The sequence below is a fragment of the Glycine soja genome, chromosome 11 (genome assembly GCF_004193775.1).
Source record: "Glycine soja cultivar W05 chromosome 11, ASM419377v2, whole genome shotgun sequence".
In the NCBI taxonomy this organism is placed as follows: domain Eukaryota; kingdom Viridiplantae; phylum Streptophyta; class Magnoliopsida; order Fabales; family Fabaceae; genus Glycine; species Glycine soja.
The window spans coordinates 28669548-28686074 of record NC_041012.1 but is presented as its reverse complement, the minus strand read 5'-3'; the positions used below and the strand labels follow the sequence as shown (position 1 = coordinate 28686074).

General features: G+C 39.5%; 1 protein-coding gene across 1 annotated transcript; it reads right to left on the bottom strand.

Annotated features, from left to right (window-relative positions):
- Positions 1 to 10711: 10711 nt before the first annotated feature.
- Positions 10712 to 11968, bottom strand: LOC114373132. Its single transcript, XM_028330670.1, has 2 exons — positions 10904 to 11968; positions 10712 to 10798 (listed from the first exon to the last, which is right to left on the bottom strand). The coding sequence occupies exons 1-2, from the start codon at positions 11966 to 11968 to the stop codon at positions 10712 to 10714; spliced, it is 1152 nt and encodes a 383-aa protein (XP_028186471.1).
- Between the last annotated feature and the right edge of the window lie 4559 nt (positions 11969 to 16527).

The window sequence follows — 16527 nt, the reverse complement described above, 5'->3', positions numbered from 1 at the left end:
TTTTGCAACAAATCAATGCATGCCTTGCTTAAAAAGTACTGGATTATACACAGGGTATCCACACCATACCACCCCAAAACCAATGGACAGGCAGAAATTTCTAACAGGGAGATCAAGAGAATTTTAGAGAAGATTGTGCAGTCAAGCAGGAAAGATTGGAGTACCAGGCTTGATGATGCTCTTTGGGCACATCGGACTGCCTACAAAGCACCCATAGGAATGTCTCCTTATCTTGTTGTCTTTGGAAAAGCATGTCATCTTCCAGTGGAGATTGAGCACAAAGCATACTGGGCAGTGAAGACCTGCAACTTCTCTATGGATCAAGCTGGTGAGGAAAGAAAATTGCAACTGAGTGAGTTAGATGAGATCCGCCTAGAAGCGTATTAGAATGCCAAGTTCTACAAAAGAAAAGACCAAGAAGTTTCATGATAGCATGATAATTAAGAAGGACTTCATGGTTGGGCAAAAAGTGTTATTGTATAATTCTAGGCTTGGACTCATGAGTGGTAAGTTGAGGTCTAAGTGGATTAGTCCTTTTGTTGACACTAATTTTTTTCCTTATGGTAGAGTTGAGATCAAAAGCGACTCCACAAACAAGAGCTTCAAGGTCAATGGACACCGACTTAAGCCATTCCTCACAAACCCTTCTTTAGTGGACGTAGTGGTGGAAGAGACTTCCTTACTCCACCCTACTCTTCCTCCACCATGACTTAGGGAGTTTTTCTTTTCCTATCTCCTTCTTTACTTTTATTACATTTGTCCGATTCTATTTGATGGTTTAATTGCTTTTAATCTTTTGCTTGTGCTACATTGAGGACAATGTGTTGTTTAAGTATGGGGGAGTGTTCTTTGGTTTTGCTAGTTTTGTTAGTTTTGTTAATTTTGTTAGTTGTGATAAATTTGTTAATTTTGTTAGTTTTGTTGGGTTTCTAGTTTAATATTTTAGGTCAATTCTGTTTGCATGTACAACTTTGCATATTTTTCTTTGAATTATAGGATATGTTCAAGTAATGGATAATTGTTTTGAAAATAAAATTCGCTTGACATTTTGTGATTTGAAGTCCTTGTTTTTCCTCTACATGTCATGATAGTTTTGAAAGCTCAATTTGGAAGTGACAAGTTTACCTTTGTGAGAATTTGAGCCATCGTCATAATCATTTGGTGTGTTTTGCCCCATTGATTGCTTGCACAATACCCTTGACTTGATTCTTGTTGATGCTTCCTAATTCACATGCATATTTGGAAATGATTTAGGCAATTTTGTTCTTATAAGCCTCTAGCCAAATGGACTTACCTTGAATTAATCCCTTTGATAGCCCTTTGAGCCTATGTTTCCCTTTCTTTGTTTTGAAGCTCATTACAAGCCTTAAGTGAAAAACCATGATCTCACCTTAACCTTAAGGAATTTTGGAGCTTTGGAATTGTTTTGGGAATAAGTGTGGGGGGTTTTGTTGGATAACATATTTCGTTGGCTATGCTTCATGATGTATTTTGGGTCATACTTGATGTACATTGTATACTGGTTAAATGTTGGACATGCTGAATGATATGCTATTTCTCAAATGCTACAGTGCAACAAAAAAATTTTAGTTGAATCAATTCGAAAAAAAGAAAAAGAAAAGCAATAAGGTTGAGTGAATAAGATCTTAAATGGAAAAAGAATGATGAGACTTTTGGCTCTACTCTTTGCATTTAAATTTTATCTTTAGGTTTTCTTATTTTTTCTTAATATGCACTTATTTCCCATTGCTCCTCTATTCCTTTGGGATTTAGCTACTTATTCCATATTTTTCCCTACCTTGTCCTTGGCCCCATTACAACCTTAAAAGACCTTTTGATCCTCATGTGCTTGTGTTTATGGGTTGATTGTCAATTTTAGAATCTTGCCAAGTTTATGTGGTGTTGGTTTTCATGGGTGCTTTGAGGGTAAATAGTAGCCTAGACACTTGAGAGATAGAGTGTATATCTTGTGAGGCTTTATCACTTTTCATTCTTGAGCTGATTAACTATTTTGCCATGATTGGGTTGCTTGGATGATTTTCACGAATGTTTTGACTCTTTGGATCTCTTCATGTTAGATGTTACCCATTTTTTTTCCATTCCTTGAGATTCATTGAGAAATATGTAACTGTTGTTGTGTCTTTTTGTTTCTCTTTAATGTCTCTGAATTTGTCCCTTGCTTTGTTTTTTTTTTTTTTGATTTTGCCCAGGAGTGCAAAAGGCTAAGTGTGAGGGGATTTGATGTGTCATCATTTTCTCATATTTCTTAACCTTTTTTGTCACCATTTTAATTACTGATTAGCCTTAATTGTCAAATTAATTATGCAGTTTTATCATTTGGGTCTACTGGATTAATTTTGTGTTTTTAATTTAATTTCAGGAGAATTATAAGCAATTGAGCTTGGACTTGAAGAGAGCAGACTATTTTATTCTACCAGATTTTATCTTATTTAGATTTTATCTTATCTAGATATTATTTAGATTTTATCTCATCTCGATATTATTTCATCTAGATCTTATCTTATCTTATCTAGATTTTATTATATTTATGGGCTTGGATTTAAAACAAATTTGTAAGCTTTGGGGCTAAAAACTATATAACAACACCAAGGTTCTAGTTTAGTCTCTTCTTCTTCTCTCTTTTCTCTCCTCTCTCTCTTTTTCATTAACGTGGTTATTCCTCTGAAGTTCAAAGTGCCGAAGTTCGATAAGTATGTGGGGACTGCTTGCCCTGAGAATCATCTGAAAATGTATTGTCGGAAGATGGGGGGGCATATGCAAAAGATGAGAAATTGTTGATACATTTCTTCCAAGAAAGTCTTACTGGGGGCAGCTGTCACTTGGTATGCTAACTTGGAACCTTCCCGAGTCCATTCTTGGAAGGACCTAATGGTTGCCTTTGTTAGGCAATATCAGTACAAGTCTGATATGGCTCTGGATAGGATGCAACTACAGAACATGTGCAAAAAGGAGCACAAATCCTTCAAAGAATACGACCAAAAGTGGAGGGATTTGGCAGCTCAAGTGGCACCTCCAATGACGAAGAAAGAGATGATCACAATGATAGTAGACACATTACCAGTGTTTTGCTATGGAAAATGGTGGGTTACACACCTTCAAGCTTTGCAGATTTGGCCTTCGCCGGCGAAAGGATCGAAGTGGGTCTGAAAAGAGGCAAAATGCGAAAACTAGGGCAAATGAAGAGGATGAGGGAGAAACCCTTGCTATGACTACCATTCCTACACGGCCAAATTTCCCATCAGCCCAACAATGTCATTACTTAGCCAATAATAGTCCCTCTCACCCAATCATCCATAAAAGCCATCCCCAAAACAGCCACAAGGCCTGCCTGCTTACCACACGCCTAATGCCTAAACACCGCCTTTAGCACAAACCAAAACACCAACCAAGGAAGGAATTTTGCAGAAAAAAAGCCTATAGAATTCACCCTAAATTCTGATGTCATATGCTAACTTGCTCCCATGTCTACTTGATAATTTAATGGTAGCCATAACCCCAGCCAAAGTTCATCAACCTCCATTTTTCTGAGGATACGACTCGAATGCAATGCGTGCTTATCATGGAAGAGCCCTGGAGCATTCTATTGAGCATTGTAGGGCCCTGATGCATAAGGTGCAAGGTCTAATTAATGTAGGCTGGCTGAAATTTGAGGAGAATCGCTTGTGAATCCTGACATTGACAAGCGATGCCATACATGGGGCAATTTAAAGGTCATTGTTAGACGTCTCCAATGGCTTATTAGGATTTTCAAGTTTATGTCATTATTGTAAACCACAGTTATAATGCTAATGATATGGATAAATTTGACGTCCTTGTTTCTCTTATCCTCTCACAATTACATCTTTGTTTATTCAACTTCCACCGAAATGTGAGTGTAAGCCATTGGTTTGTTTGCTCAAGCGACCAGTGCTCCTGAGTTTGACTTCCAAGACCGTTGAATAAAAAATTGCTCGTGTTACACATTTTGTGGGGGTGCCGTAAATGACGAGTAAAAGCAAAAAAGTTCAAAAGCATTTGATTGATTGTGTTTTCAAGTAAAAATATAGACGTTCATGTGACCTCATTTTATCATTCCTGAAAGTTTGTCTTTTTGAGAGAGAAGTGAGTTATCAAGAATTGGAGTCATTTGACTTAATCCGTCAACTGAAAAATCCTTCAAATTGTTTCTCGTCCTTGAAAATTTCATTTTGCTAGAATAAATCGCTTCTTTCATTCTTCCTTGCTACATGGTTGTGAAAACAAAACAACGATGGATACCTCAGAGCCCTACACTAGGGAAATGAAAGGCACCATGCATAAACCTCAAGCGAACCTAGGGGCAGATTAGAAGTTCTCGCCCAATAGGTTCGTTGCTACAAGGTCATGATGAAAGACAACGATTGATACCTCAAAGCCCTACACTGGGGCAATGAGGGGCACCGTGCATGAGCCTCAAGCGAACCTAGGGGCAGATCAAAAGTTCTCACCCATCGATGTTTTTTAAACAAAAAAAAGGGGCGACAAACCCTGGGATTTCAATGGATTGATTAAGTGGCTCCATTACCGTCACTCAAAATTGTCAAGTGAGTAAATCAAATAAGACATACACCCTAAGGGAGTTCCCGAAGAGATTTGCAAGAGATGGGATGAGGTTGCATGCATTATCACCACTTTCAAAAAATTGGTTAACTATAAAGCCAACATGCTTTCGAAAAGAAATAGACTCCAGCTTTTCTTTAGAGAGAGTCACCAATCAAAACACAAGGATTTTTGAGAAAAATGTTTCTACACCTGAAGGGTGAATGCTGTGAAAATTTTCCCGAATACCAAAAATGGACTCGGATAAAGGCATGAATTGATAAAAGAGCATGTTTTGGAAACACTGGGTTGACTTAAATAGGAAAAATGAATCCTGAGCCCTAGTGTCACATGACCACCAAACTTGATGCTTGAGTGTCCACATGGGTGCAAGCATGAGCAGTTTTGCATAAAATTTTTAAATCATCATTGTTGCATGCGTGTCATGGAAATAATGTGGGACATCCCCTCTATCCCTGAACCGCTGGCCAAACCAACACCCTGGCATACATCATGTTCGACCGTTCTGCAAACCTTTTGAGCCAAAACCTCAAACCACCAAAAACCTTGATCCAGGATGAGAATTTCCATCCTTGCCCTCAATAGAAATAAAAATGGGATCTCCCCAAGAAATAGGACCCATTCATTGTTAAGTTGCCAACGTACTTCAAAAAACAGAAGAAGAAAGATTCCTAGTCAAACATCGGAAGAAAAAGAAAAAGAAAGTTCTCGATCAAAAGATCGGAAGAAAACAAAAGAAAAAAGAAAGTTCCCGGTCAAACATCGGAAGAAAACAAAAGAAAAAAAGGAAAGTTCCCGATCAAAAGATCGGAAGAAAACAAAAGAGAAAGGAAAGATTCCTGATCAATGATCGGAAGAAAAGAAAAGAAATATACAGAAAGGTCTTTGGACCAAACAGTATGTGAACAAACATACAGAATTGTCACAAGCAAACAAGAAAAGAAAGGAAGCCATGACTTGAAGTGGTCCCTCCCTTCGTTACCAACCAAAATCTTGTGCGCCGGTGACTTTTTTGCCCTGCGCTAAATAAAACAGGAAAAGAAAAAGGCCAAACACTCAGAGCCGAATTTCCCACCAAAAAATGCCATTCCCCAAAAGTCCTATTGATCTATGATCACGCATGTAATCTTTGATTTGATAGGAAATGATTTGCAAAATCAAGTCATGACATATCTATGGTTCGAAATTAGGATAAAACACTTGTCTGTGTGAGATTGATACACTCCGAGTGATTTTCTTCTATTTTTGTTGGACCCAGTGTTTCCTCTAAAATGGTCATTTAGAAACAAAACGCTAACATCCAAAATCTCATTTGTGGTTATGAGAAAATTTTATCGGCATACTTCTTTTCTCCAATAGACGCATTGTTTTTCTTCAAAAAAACTATGTTGCCTTGATCGGTTGGAGGTTTGTTTCTTTGTAAAGCATGTTCGCATTTTAGTGAAAGAACACCGAGACTACCTTAGTCTCGTCTCGTCATTCAAAGACCCCAAGTCTAATTGACTCGTAGAGACCAATGTGGTCATTTGCACCCTTTCCAGAGATGTCAGCATCTTCTGACCAAGACTATTTTTAGTCTCACAAAAAAATTGAAGAACTCCGTAGGTCTGAGTTCCTCATCGCAATTGATGATACGTAGGAGCAAAAGCCCCGCTTTTGTCGACCACCCCACAGTTCTGTCACCCTGACCCATGAGTCAGGTGACATTCGGAGACACCTAACGATTATTCGCACCTTTGTCAACTAGAGGCAAGCGAGCCTGTTGATCGAGACTATTTTAGTCTCACACCTTTGTCATCCAGAGACGACAAGTCCAATAACATGCAGAGACACCTAACGGTTATCTGCACCTTTGTTAACTAGAGGCAAGCAAGTCTGTTGATCGAGACTATTTTAGTCTCATGCCTTTATCATCCAGAGACGACAAGTCCGATGACATGCGGAGACACCTAACGGTTATCTGCACCTTTGTCAACTAGAGGCAAGCGAGCCTGTTGATCGAGACTATTTTAGTCTCACACCTTTTTCATCTGGAGACGGCAAGTCTAATGACATGCGAAGATACCCCAGGGTTATCCCCACCTTTGTCAACTAGAGGCAAGCGAGCCTATTGACGGAGACTATTTTAGTCTCACACCTTTGTCATCTGGAGACGACAAGTCCGGTGGCATGCAGAGACACCCGACGGTTATCTGCAAGCTCACTTTTGTTACCGTGACACAAGAGTTTGGTGGCATGTGGAGACACCTGATGGTTATCCGCACACACGCTTTTTGCTATCCTGTGACCCGAGAGTCCAGTGGCATGCGGAGACACCCGATGGTTATCCGCACACACACTTTTGTTACCGTGAGTTAAGAGTCCAGTAGCATGCGGAGACACCCGATGGTTACCTGCACACACAAACTTTTGTTACCATGACTCAAGAGTCCAGTAGCATGCGGAGACACCCAATGGTTACTCGCACACACAAACTTTTGTTACCATGACTCAAGAGTTCAGTAGCATGCAGAGACACCCGATGGTTATCCGCACACACAACATTTGCTGGCACTGACCCTTAAATCATACAGTAGGCGGATCTACAAAGCGGTAATCCGTACAACACAACATCTGTTGGCACTGACCCTTACATCATGCAGCAGGCAGATCTACCCGACGGTAATCTGTACAAGAGAACATCTATTGGCACTGACCCTTAAGTCATGCAGCAAGCGGATCTACCCAGCGGTTATCCGTACAACACAACATCTGCTGGCACTGACCCTTGAGTCATGCAGCAGGTGGATCTACCCAGCGGTAACCTGTACAACACAACATCTACTGGCATTGACCTTTAAGTCATGCAACAGGCAGATCTACCCAGTGGTAATCCGTACAACACAACATCTGCTGGCACTGACCCTCGAGTCATGCAGCAGGTGGATCTACCCAGCGGTAATCCATACAACACAACATCTGTTGGCACTAACCCTTAAGTCATGCTGCAGACGGATCTACCCAGCGGTAATCCGTACAACACAACATCTACTGGCACTAACCCTTGAGTCATGCAGCAGGTGGATCTACCCAAGGGTTATCCGCACCCACACACAATTCTGCTGCCCCAACCTGTGAGAAGTCAGGTAGCATGCGGAGACACCTAAGGGTTATCCGCACCCACACACAATTTTTCTGCCCTGACCTGTGAGAAGTCAGGTAGCATGCGGAGACACCCAAGGGTTATCCACGCCCATACACAATTCTGCTGGCCCGACCTGAGAGAAGTTGGGTAGCATGCGAAGACACCTTTTGGTTATCCGCACACTTGTTTTCATTATTCCAAGGCTGTCAAAGTCCTTTTTATCCTCCCGGGCGAGCCAGTCTGGTGATATCTAGGATGATGATAGTCATTTGTTTCTAATCATCTTTTTGAGATATTTTCTGCAGATAATTTTTGTTGTCCAGGAAGTTTCGAAAAGAAACCGGCCAAAAACATGAAAACGGGGTGCATTTAGCAAATGGAAAGGGTGTAAATGGACTGTCAAGCCCTATTTTTTTGTCCGAGAATAATTGTTGTAGGCATACGGACCTCAATCGATCACTTCGGAAAGCTTAAACGCCCATCGCCATGATTTCTGTGACGTTTCGAAAAGAAAACAGTGAAAAACAAAAAAAGAGACAGAAAAGGGTGAACTTAGCAAAAAGGGGGGCTACACCAGGAATCTTCCTGGCTAAGCAAACGTTCACCTGGGCGAGAATGGCAGTAAGCACCTCCCCCCATCATTGCAAAAAATGGTTTCGAGGCCTCCGTAATGCTTCTGGAAAATTTCTGAAACCTAGAACAAGCAAGAATCACTTAAAATTAGTGAAAAAATTGTTTCCGTGAAGAAAATCAAGTCCGACATGCTTCCGTAAGGCTTCCGTAACTTTTCTGTAAAGTACGAAAAGGTGGAGTGAACTTAGTAATATGGGGGGTGCATCAGGAAACTTTCTGAGGAAGTCTGGGCTTGCTTGGGAAACCAGAGCTCACTTGGGCGAGCTGGGCGGCAACCTCCTCCCCATTTTTTTCTATTTAAAGGCCATTGGAGGCTAAGGGAAGGATGCCAGCACCCCAGGAACTCAAGAATCACTTAAAATTAGTGAAAAAAATTGTTTTCGTGAAGAAAATCTAAGCCGAGGTGCTTCTGTAACGCTTTCGAGACATTTCTATGAGCAAATCCGTGAAGGTTTTCCGCCGTTCTTCGCCCGTTCTTTGGTCTTCAACCAGTAAGTGTTTGAATCCGAGACTTTCAATTCATTTCTTGTTTTGTTTGCCTTCATCTTCATTTCGTTCACTTCCGGTTTTCTTTTCTTTCGCTTTTAACAAGTTTTAACCGTTTAGTTAAGCCATTGTCTCACCTAATAATTGATAAAATGAATTTCAACCGATCATTTGCGTTGTAATCTTGTTTAATCACTGTTAAAATAAAATCTAACCAATTGTTCATGCTATAACATCGGTTAATCAAAAAGGACAAAAATAATAATAAAATAATCAAAATATCTTGAAAAATATAATAAAATAATCAAATCTTTAAATAAAATAATCAAAAAAATCAATTGGACATTTTTTTTTGAAAGTTTCCTTGAATGAATTAACTAATAACCAAAGTGAAACTAAGGCTAAAATCAACTCACAAATCAAGCTTTGTCCGCAAAAATCACTTAAAACCGTTTTAAGGTCCAATGCCTTAAACTGTCCTCTTTGCTTTTATCGGTTAACATGGACCGTTCAAATGCATAAAATCAACACGTAACTTTACCGCTTTTGCAAGAACTACGTAGGTCTGAGTTCCTCACCACAAATCAAGGATACGTAGTAGCAAAAGCCCCACTTTTGTCGACCACCCCTTTTCAAAAACCAAGAGATCGTTAATGGTCAAATGCCTTAACCTTTCTCTCCTTTTCAAAAACCAAGAGATCGTTAATGGTCCAACGCCTTAACGTTTCTCTCCTTTCAAAACCAAGAGATCTTTAATGGTTCAATGCCTTAACGTTTCTCTTCTTTCACAACTGAGAGATCGTTAATAGTCCAATGCCTTAACGTTTCTCTTCTTGCACAATCAAGAGATCGTTAATGGTCCAATGCCTTAATGTTGTTCTCCTTTCAAAACCAACAGATCGTTAATTTTCCAACACCTTAACGTTTCTCTCCTTTCAAAATCAAAAGATTGTTTAAATGGTCCAAACGCCTTAAATGATCTTTGTTCAATTAAAATCTATCTTGCAAAAAAAGATAAAAACAACTTAACCAACGTTTAGTTCTTAAATAACTACGTAGGTTTGATTTCCTCATTGCAATTGATGATACGTAGGAGCGAGGGAAACACCCTTGTCGACCACAAAAAAGATAAAAAAATACAAAAGGCCCATAAAAAGGTAAAAAAAACACATAAAAAGTAAAAAGCATAAAAAGCATACAAATACAAAAACATAAAAAAGGGAAAATAAAACAAATTGAAGTCATGATATTACACGTTTAATTAAAGACTATTGTCCCTTGTGGCGGACACGTGGGGTGCTAATACCTTCCCCGTGCATAAAAACAACTCTTGAACCTTTCACACTTAAATTTTGTAGACCGCATTTTGGTTTTTTCAACGTTTTCCCCGAATAAACATTGGTGGCGACTCTGCGCGTTTTCTCCCCTTGGAAGACGCACCCATGGGCCTCGCATCGCCCTCCCACCGAAGGGTAGGTTGCGACACTTTGCATACTCGTCCTCTAGCCTTTGTTCATAGGTTGCAGCTAGACTTAGCTTCTCTTTGTATTGGTCAATGATGGCCCACATGTTTTCTCCGGTCCTACTCAATTGCTGGGACAAATTCTTCTTTGACCTCTGACATGCCTTCAACTTGTCTTCCAATATCATGCCTTCGACTCTTGACTGGTCTCTCTCGGACCTTCGAAGCTTAAGCTCGCTATTGCTACCCCTCAAAGTCCCTTGGAACTTGTTTCGGCCCCATTCTTCCTTTCAGGCTCTCTTTGTTTCCCGCTCCAAAGCCTCGACAGTGGCAACATTGACGTCTCTCAATCCGTCGCATTCTTTCTGGACCATGATGGTCGTCGTCTTGAACTTTTGCTTGACCGCTTATGCTCTTTCAAGTTTCGCCTTTAAGGCTTTCACCTCCTCACTCTCCTCAGGGGTTTCAGCCTCTTCCTCACTTGAAACCTTTAGCTTTAGGAGCCAATCCAACTCTTGCGTCCAAGCCTTCAGCCACTTATGATAGCTGCCGATGATCCCATTGTTGCTTCCCCTAAGCTCTTTATCTTTTCTTTGCACCGTGCTCCATGCTTTGTGGACTCCTTGTAATATCCTTGCATTGGGGTTACTGAAACCCCACGCGATGAAAGGTACGATACTTTCTTCTGACAGTGCTTCTCTCATGGGGTAGCCAAGTTGTCTTATGGCAAGGACGGGGTTATAATTGATACAACCCCTTGTTCCCATCAAGGGGACGTTTGAGAATCCCTCACATGAGGACAAAAACCTGGTTCTTCCTTCCTTCCATCGGGGGAACCAATTAATGAATGCTCCTATCATACTAGCCAAGAGTCGCTCCCAATTTTCCTTCCCCTTCTCGGCATACAAGCAGTGACCTTGTAGGGGACAGACGGGTCTACTTTCATGATGAAAGAGGTGTGAGACTAGCCACACATACAGAACTGGTGTGCAACAAACAATCCTTGCGCCACTCTTTTTGCATCTTCGGTCAAAGATGTCATAGGCATCGACCAAAACAGCAACGACCAGACTTTCCTTACTATGGTGATATGCAAGGAAGGCATCGATCGCCACTAGGTCCACTAGCCCATCCACATTTGGAAAGAGGACAATCCCAAATACCAATAGTTCCAAGACATCAATGAATGAATCCCATTCACCTTGATCTGCCAATGCCTTCGCCTTTTCCTCCAAATGCTTCCTTGGTATTTTGACTATCCCATTATTGTTTTGTTTTACTCGGTCCAACTCTTGCGCCGAGATTTTGACTACCTTGGCTATTCTCGCCATGGAGGGATAGAACCCAGAAAAGAGATATGGCTTTCTTTCTCCTAGTGGACATCCCAAGATCTCTTCAAACTCTTCCATGGTCAGTACTAGCTGAAAGTCCCCAAACATGAAGCACCTTAGTGGTTGATCGTAATATTGAGTGAGGGATGCAATGGCTTCGATAGAGACTTCTATCATAGCTAGATCCCAAATCTTCCCATAGGTCTTGCGGAAAGCTTGAAGTTGGAGCTGATCCATCAATTGCCCCAATTCTTGCAAACTAGCAACCTCTAGGCTTTTAATTTTGACTTGATAGAACCTTTTCTTAGACAAGGGTGCTTGATTTGATCCCATGTTTTTGTTAGAATGAAAAGTTTTGTTTGATCAATACTTCGACACCCCATCATGGAGGAAGTATGATGAATGCATGAAGGAATGCTTATGCTATGGTGATACAAAATGTATTTTACAAACACAAGAGCCCAAAAGATCATCTCTTCTTACTCACAACATTTGGGCATTACCACAGTGCCCCATGTATGCATTTAAGAAGGTGATGCGGACCTTCTGGCTTCCTATGACAAAATGACGTGACAAATGCAATGTGTGAGTGACGATGTAATACAGATATACACGCGTGAGAGCATGTGGTTGATAGCATAAAACAGAAAACATACTAGACAGACAAGCATGAAAAGAAAACACACTGAACAAGCATGGTAACTCCATCGAATAATGACACAACAAGCATAGGAGAGACGCACCCAAACATGACATTATAAATATATGCATGGCAATGTCAAGGAAACAACACGTAGCATGTTTGCTCTGTGCCCCTATTTTAGGAACCTAATGGGAGGAACTAAAAGCTCTCTATTTAGTGATAATTCCCAAGGTGGCTGCATCTAGATTTCAAAGGTTTCTAGAGATATCATCCCTTTTGATATCAAACTTGTGGCGGTAGGGACTACCAGCGACAATGTATCATCAAAGAGAAAAATTCTAGATGAGGTTTCACAGTCATCAAGCAAGTCAGAGACTTAGCATGACCACATAGTCACCTCCACTTCCTATGTTCCCATGGACCCGGGTGTAGGGCCCTTAACAACTCACAGTGTGTGAAAAAAGTGTAGGCGTTGTGTGTGCATCAGATGAATATATATTTATCGATGCATATATTAAATAAAACAACTACACAACATGAAAATACATCAAAGGAGTTATATGCACATAAGAACATAAGAGAAAATAAAGGGAAACAAACAAAAAGTGAGTAATGATAAAGAATGCACCCAGATTAAAATGGCCTAACTCTCTAAAAATAGTCCCCAGTGGAGTCACCAACTTCGGCAACCTACCCTTTGGCGGGAGGGCGACGCAAGCACCAACCTTTATTTGAGGAAAAAGTTAGAAAAAAAACAAGAAATGGTCTACGAATATTAAGAACGAAAGGTTCGAGAGTTGTTTACGTGTAGGGAAGGTATCAGCACCCTACGCGTCCGTCGCAAGGGACGACAGACTTTAATCAAATATGCAAAATCATGACTTTGAACTTATTTTATTTTCCCTTTTTTATGTTTTTTTTATCTTTTTGGGGTCGACAAGAGTGTGGCTCTTGCTCTTACGTATCCTTAATTGCGATGAGGAACTCAAATCTACGTAGTTCTTTAAAGAAAGAAAATTTTGTGTGGTATTGATTTTAGACTTCTAAAGGTTCATTTTAATCATTTAAAAGTAAAAAGATCGTTTAAGGCGTTGGACCTTTGAATGGATTCAAGCGATTTTCTCATGGACAAAAGCTTGTTTATGAGTTGATTTTAGCTTTGGTTTCACTTGATTATTTTTCAACTCATTAAAAGACAACTTTCGAAGTAAATGGCCAGTTGAAACTTATTTTTTGATGATTAATTGAGATTACAGCATAAACGATCGGTAGGATTTTATTTTAAAGGTGATTAAATGAGATTACAACATAAATGATCAGTTGAAATTCATTTTAACATTGATTAAGTGAGATTACGACTTAAACGATCGGTCAAAATTCACTTAAAACAAAGGAAAAGATCACCGATAGTAGAAGAATGAAGATGAAGACATGCAAAGCAAGAATGGACCCCTAAGGGTGCATAGAATGAATTCAAAACTTCAAAATAGAAAACTAACCGGTTGAAGAATGAAGAACAATGAAGAACGATCACGGAAACATTATGGAAGTGCCTAGGCCTTGACTTTTCTTCTTCTTTCTCCTTCTTCTCACTAATTTCAGTGAAAACTTCTTACAAATGATGCTGAACCCCTTCCCCTCAGCCCCTCACACCTATTTATAGGAAAATGAGAGGTGGAGGTTGCATGACAGCTCGCCCAGGCGAGCTGGTTACTTAACCTTTAAGTTTTCTAATGGCCCAGGTGGACCCAGGGACTGGAAAATATCCCCAAAATGACCATTTTGCCCCCATTTTGAGTATCTTGCCCATTTCCTTCCAAAACGTCACAAAACCTTGCAGATTGCATGGCAATTAGTGTTAAGCAGCTCAATTCAGTTGGCAAGAATCCAAATGTTGACAAACAATCATACCTGGACGAAATTAGGGTATGACACATAGTGACCATGAATACTTGAAGCATCTTAAGGGTCAAGGCTAATTGATCAAGAGACATGCTAGGTGGGTGGAGTTTCTTGAACAATTCCAATATGTCATCAAGTACAAGAAAGGTAAGTCCAATGTCGTTGCTGATGCACTTTCAAGAAGGTATGCCTTATTCTCTACTCTTGAAACTAAATTCATTGGGTTTAAGCACATTAAAGAATTGTATGACCATGATCCAGATTTTGCTTCTCAATATTCTGCATGTGTACATACTGCTCAAAATGGGTTCTTTTAGCATAATGACTATTTGTTCAAAGAAAAATGATTATGTGTGCCTAAAGGGTCCATGAGGAGTTGCTTGTTAAAGAAGCCCATGCGGGGGGATTAATGGGGCATTCTGGGGTTCAAAAGACTTTAGACATGTTGCAGGAGCATTTATATTGGCCGCATATGAAACATGATGTGCATAAATTTTGTGAACAGTGCATTGTTTTAAGCACTCAAAATCTAGGGTCATGCCTCACAGTCTTTATTCTGCTTTGCTTGTTCCTGGATCTCCTTGGACTGATTTATCTATGGATTTTGTTTTAGGTTTGCCTCAGACAAGGAATGGTAAGGAATCTATTTTTGTTGTGGTTGACAGGTTCTAAAAAATGGCACATTTCATACCCTACTAGAGGAATGATGATGCGAGCCATGTTGTTGATTTATTTTTCAAAGAAGTGATGCGTCTCCACGAACTACCAAGAAGCATCATTTTAGACCGAGACACCAAGTTCCTTAGTTACCTTTGGAGAACATTGTAGGGTATGGTTGGAACGAAGCTGCTATTTTCCACCACATGCCATCCTCAAACCGATGGCCAAATTGAGGTAGTAAACTGAAATTTATCTTCTCTTCTTAGAGCTGTGATTAAAAAGAATATAAAGAGTTGGGAAGAATGTCTACCTCATGTTGAATTTGCATACAATAGGGCTGCACATAGCACTTCACAACACTTTCCATTCGAACTAGTGTATGGTTTTAATCCCTTAACTCCTCTTAATTTGTTACCATTGCCTAACATTTCTAATTTTAGGCATAAGGATGCATAGGCTAAAGTTGAGTATGTGAAAAGATTGCATGAGCAGGTGAAGGCTCAAATTGCAAAGAAGAATGAAAGCTATGCCAAGCAAGCCAACAAGAACGGGAAGGAAGTGGTACTTGAACCAGGTGATTAGGTTTGGGTACACATGAGGAAGGAGAGGTTCCCTAAACAAAGGAAGTCCAAACTTTAACCTAAAGGATATGGACCTTTCCAAGTACTAGAGACGATCAATGACAATGCTTACAAGATTGATATTCCAGGTGAGTATGGAGTAAGTTCTTCATTTAATGTTGCTGACTTGACTCCAATTGTTACTGTGGAAGCAAGGCCTTCCAAGGTTATTTTGATGATGCCAAAGAATCAATAGTTAAGCAAATTCTAAAGTTTCAAGAATCAAGATTCAAGAATAATCAAGATCAAGATTCAAGACTCAAGACTCAAGATTTAAGAATCAAGAGAAGACTCAATCAAGATAAGTACTAAAAAAGTTTTCCAAAACATTGAGTAGCATAAGAAGTTTTCACAAAATCATTACCAAAGAGTTTTACTCTCTGGTAATCGATTATCAAAAGGTAGTAATTGATTACCAGTGTTTTAAAACGTAAGATTTCAAATTTGAAGAGTCACAACTTGTGTTTAAAAAGTTTTAAATCATTTTGAACTTGTGTAATCGATTACACAATATTTGTAATCGATTACCAAAGCTTCTAAATGCTTTCATTTTCAAAATTTAAACTAAAGAATCACATCTGTTGATGTGTAATCGATTTCACCTTAATAGTAATCGATTACCAGTGATTGATTTTGAAAAATAAATTTCCAAAAGTCACAATTCTTTAAGTGACTTGTTTCTGAAGATTTTTTCAAAAGTCACAACTTTTTAAGTGACTAGTTTTCAAAAGAGTCACAATTTTAAGGTGACTAGTTTTAAAGAAATTGCCAAGAGTCACAAACTTTAACTTGAGTCATCAAGAAATTATAAATATGTGACCATGGCATGAATCTTTCAGTCATCTTCTTTCAACATCCTTCAATCAATCTTTAAAATATCTTTCAACACTTTCTCTTCCAAGAAAAGTTCTTTGTTCAAAAACTTGTGCTATTCATCTTTTTTATTCTCTTCTCCCTTTGCCAAAAGAATAGAAGGACTAACCGCCTGAATTCTTTTGTGTCTCTCTTCTCTCTTCCAAAAGATTCAAAGGACTAACCGCTTAAGAATTCTTTTGATTCTTCCCTTT

Excerpts from the sequence above, each read along its gene's own strand:
- LOC114373132 (XM_028330670.1), bottom strand. The coding sequence starts at position 11,968 with ATGGGATCAAATCAAGCACCCTTGTCTAAGAAAAGGTTCTATCAAGTC. Across the intron at positions 10,799-10,903 it reads TCCACAAAGCATGGAGCACG|CTAAAGGTTTCAAGTGAGGA; the intron begins GTGCAAAGAAAA and ends TGGCTCCTAAAG.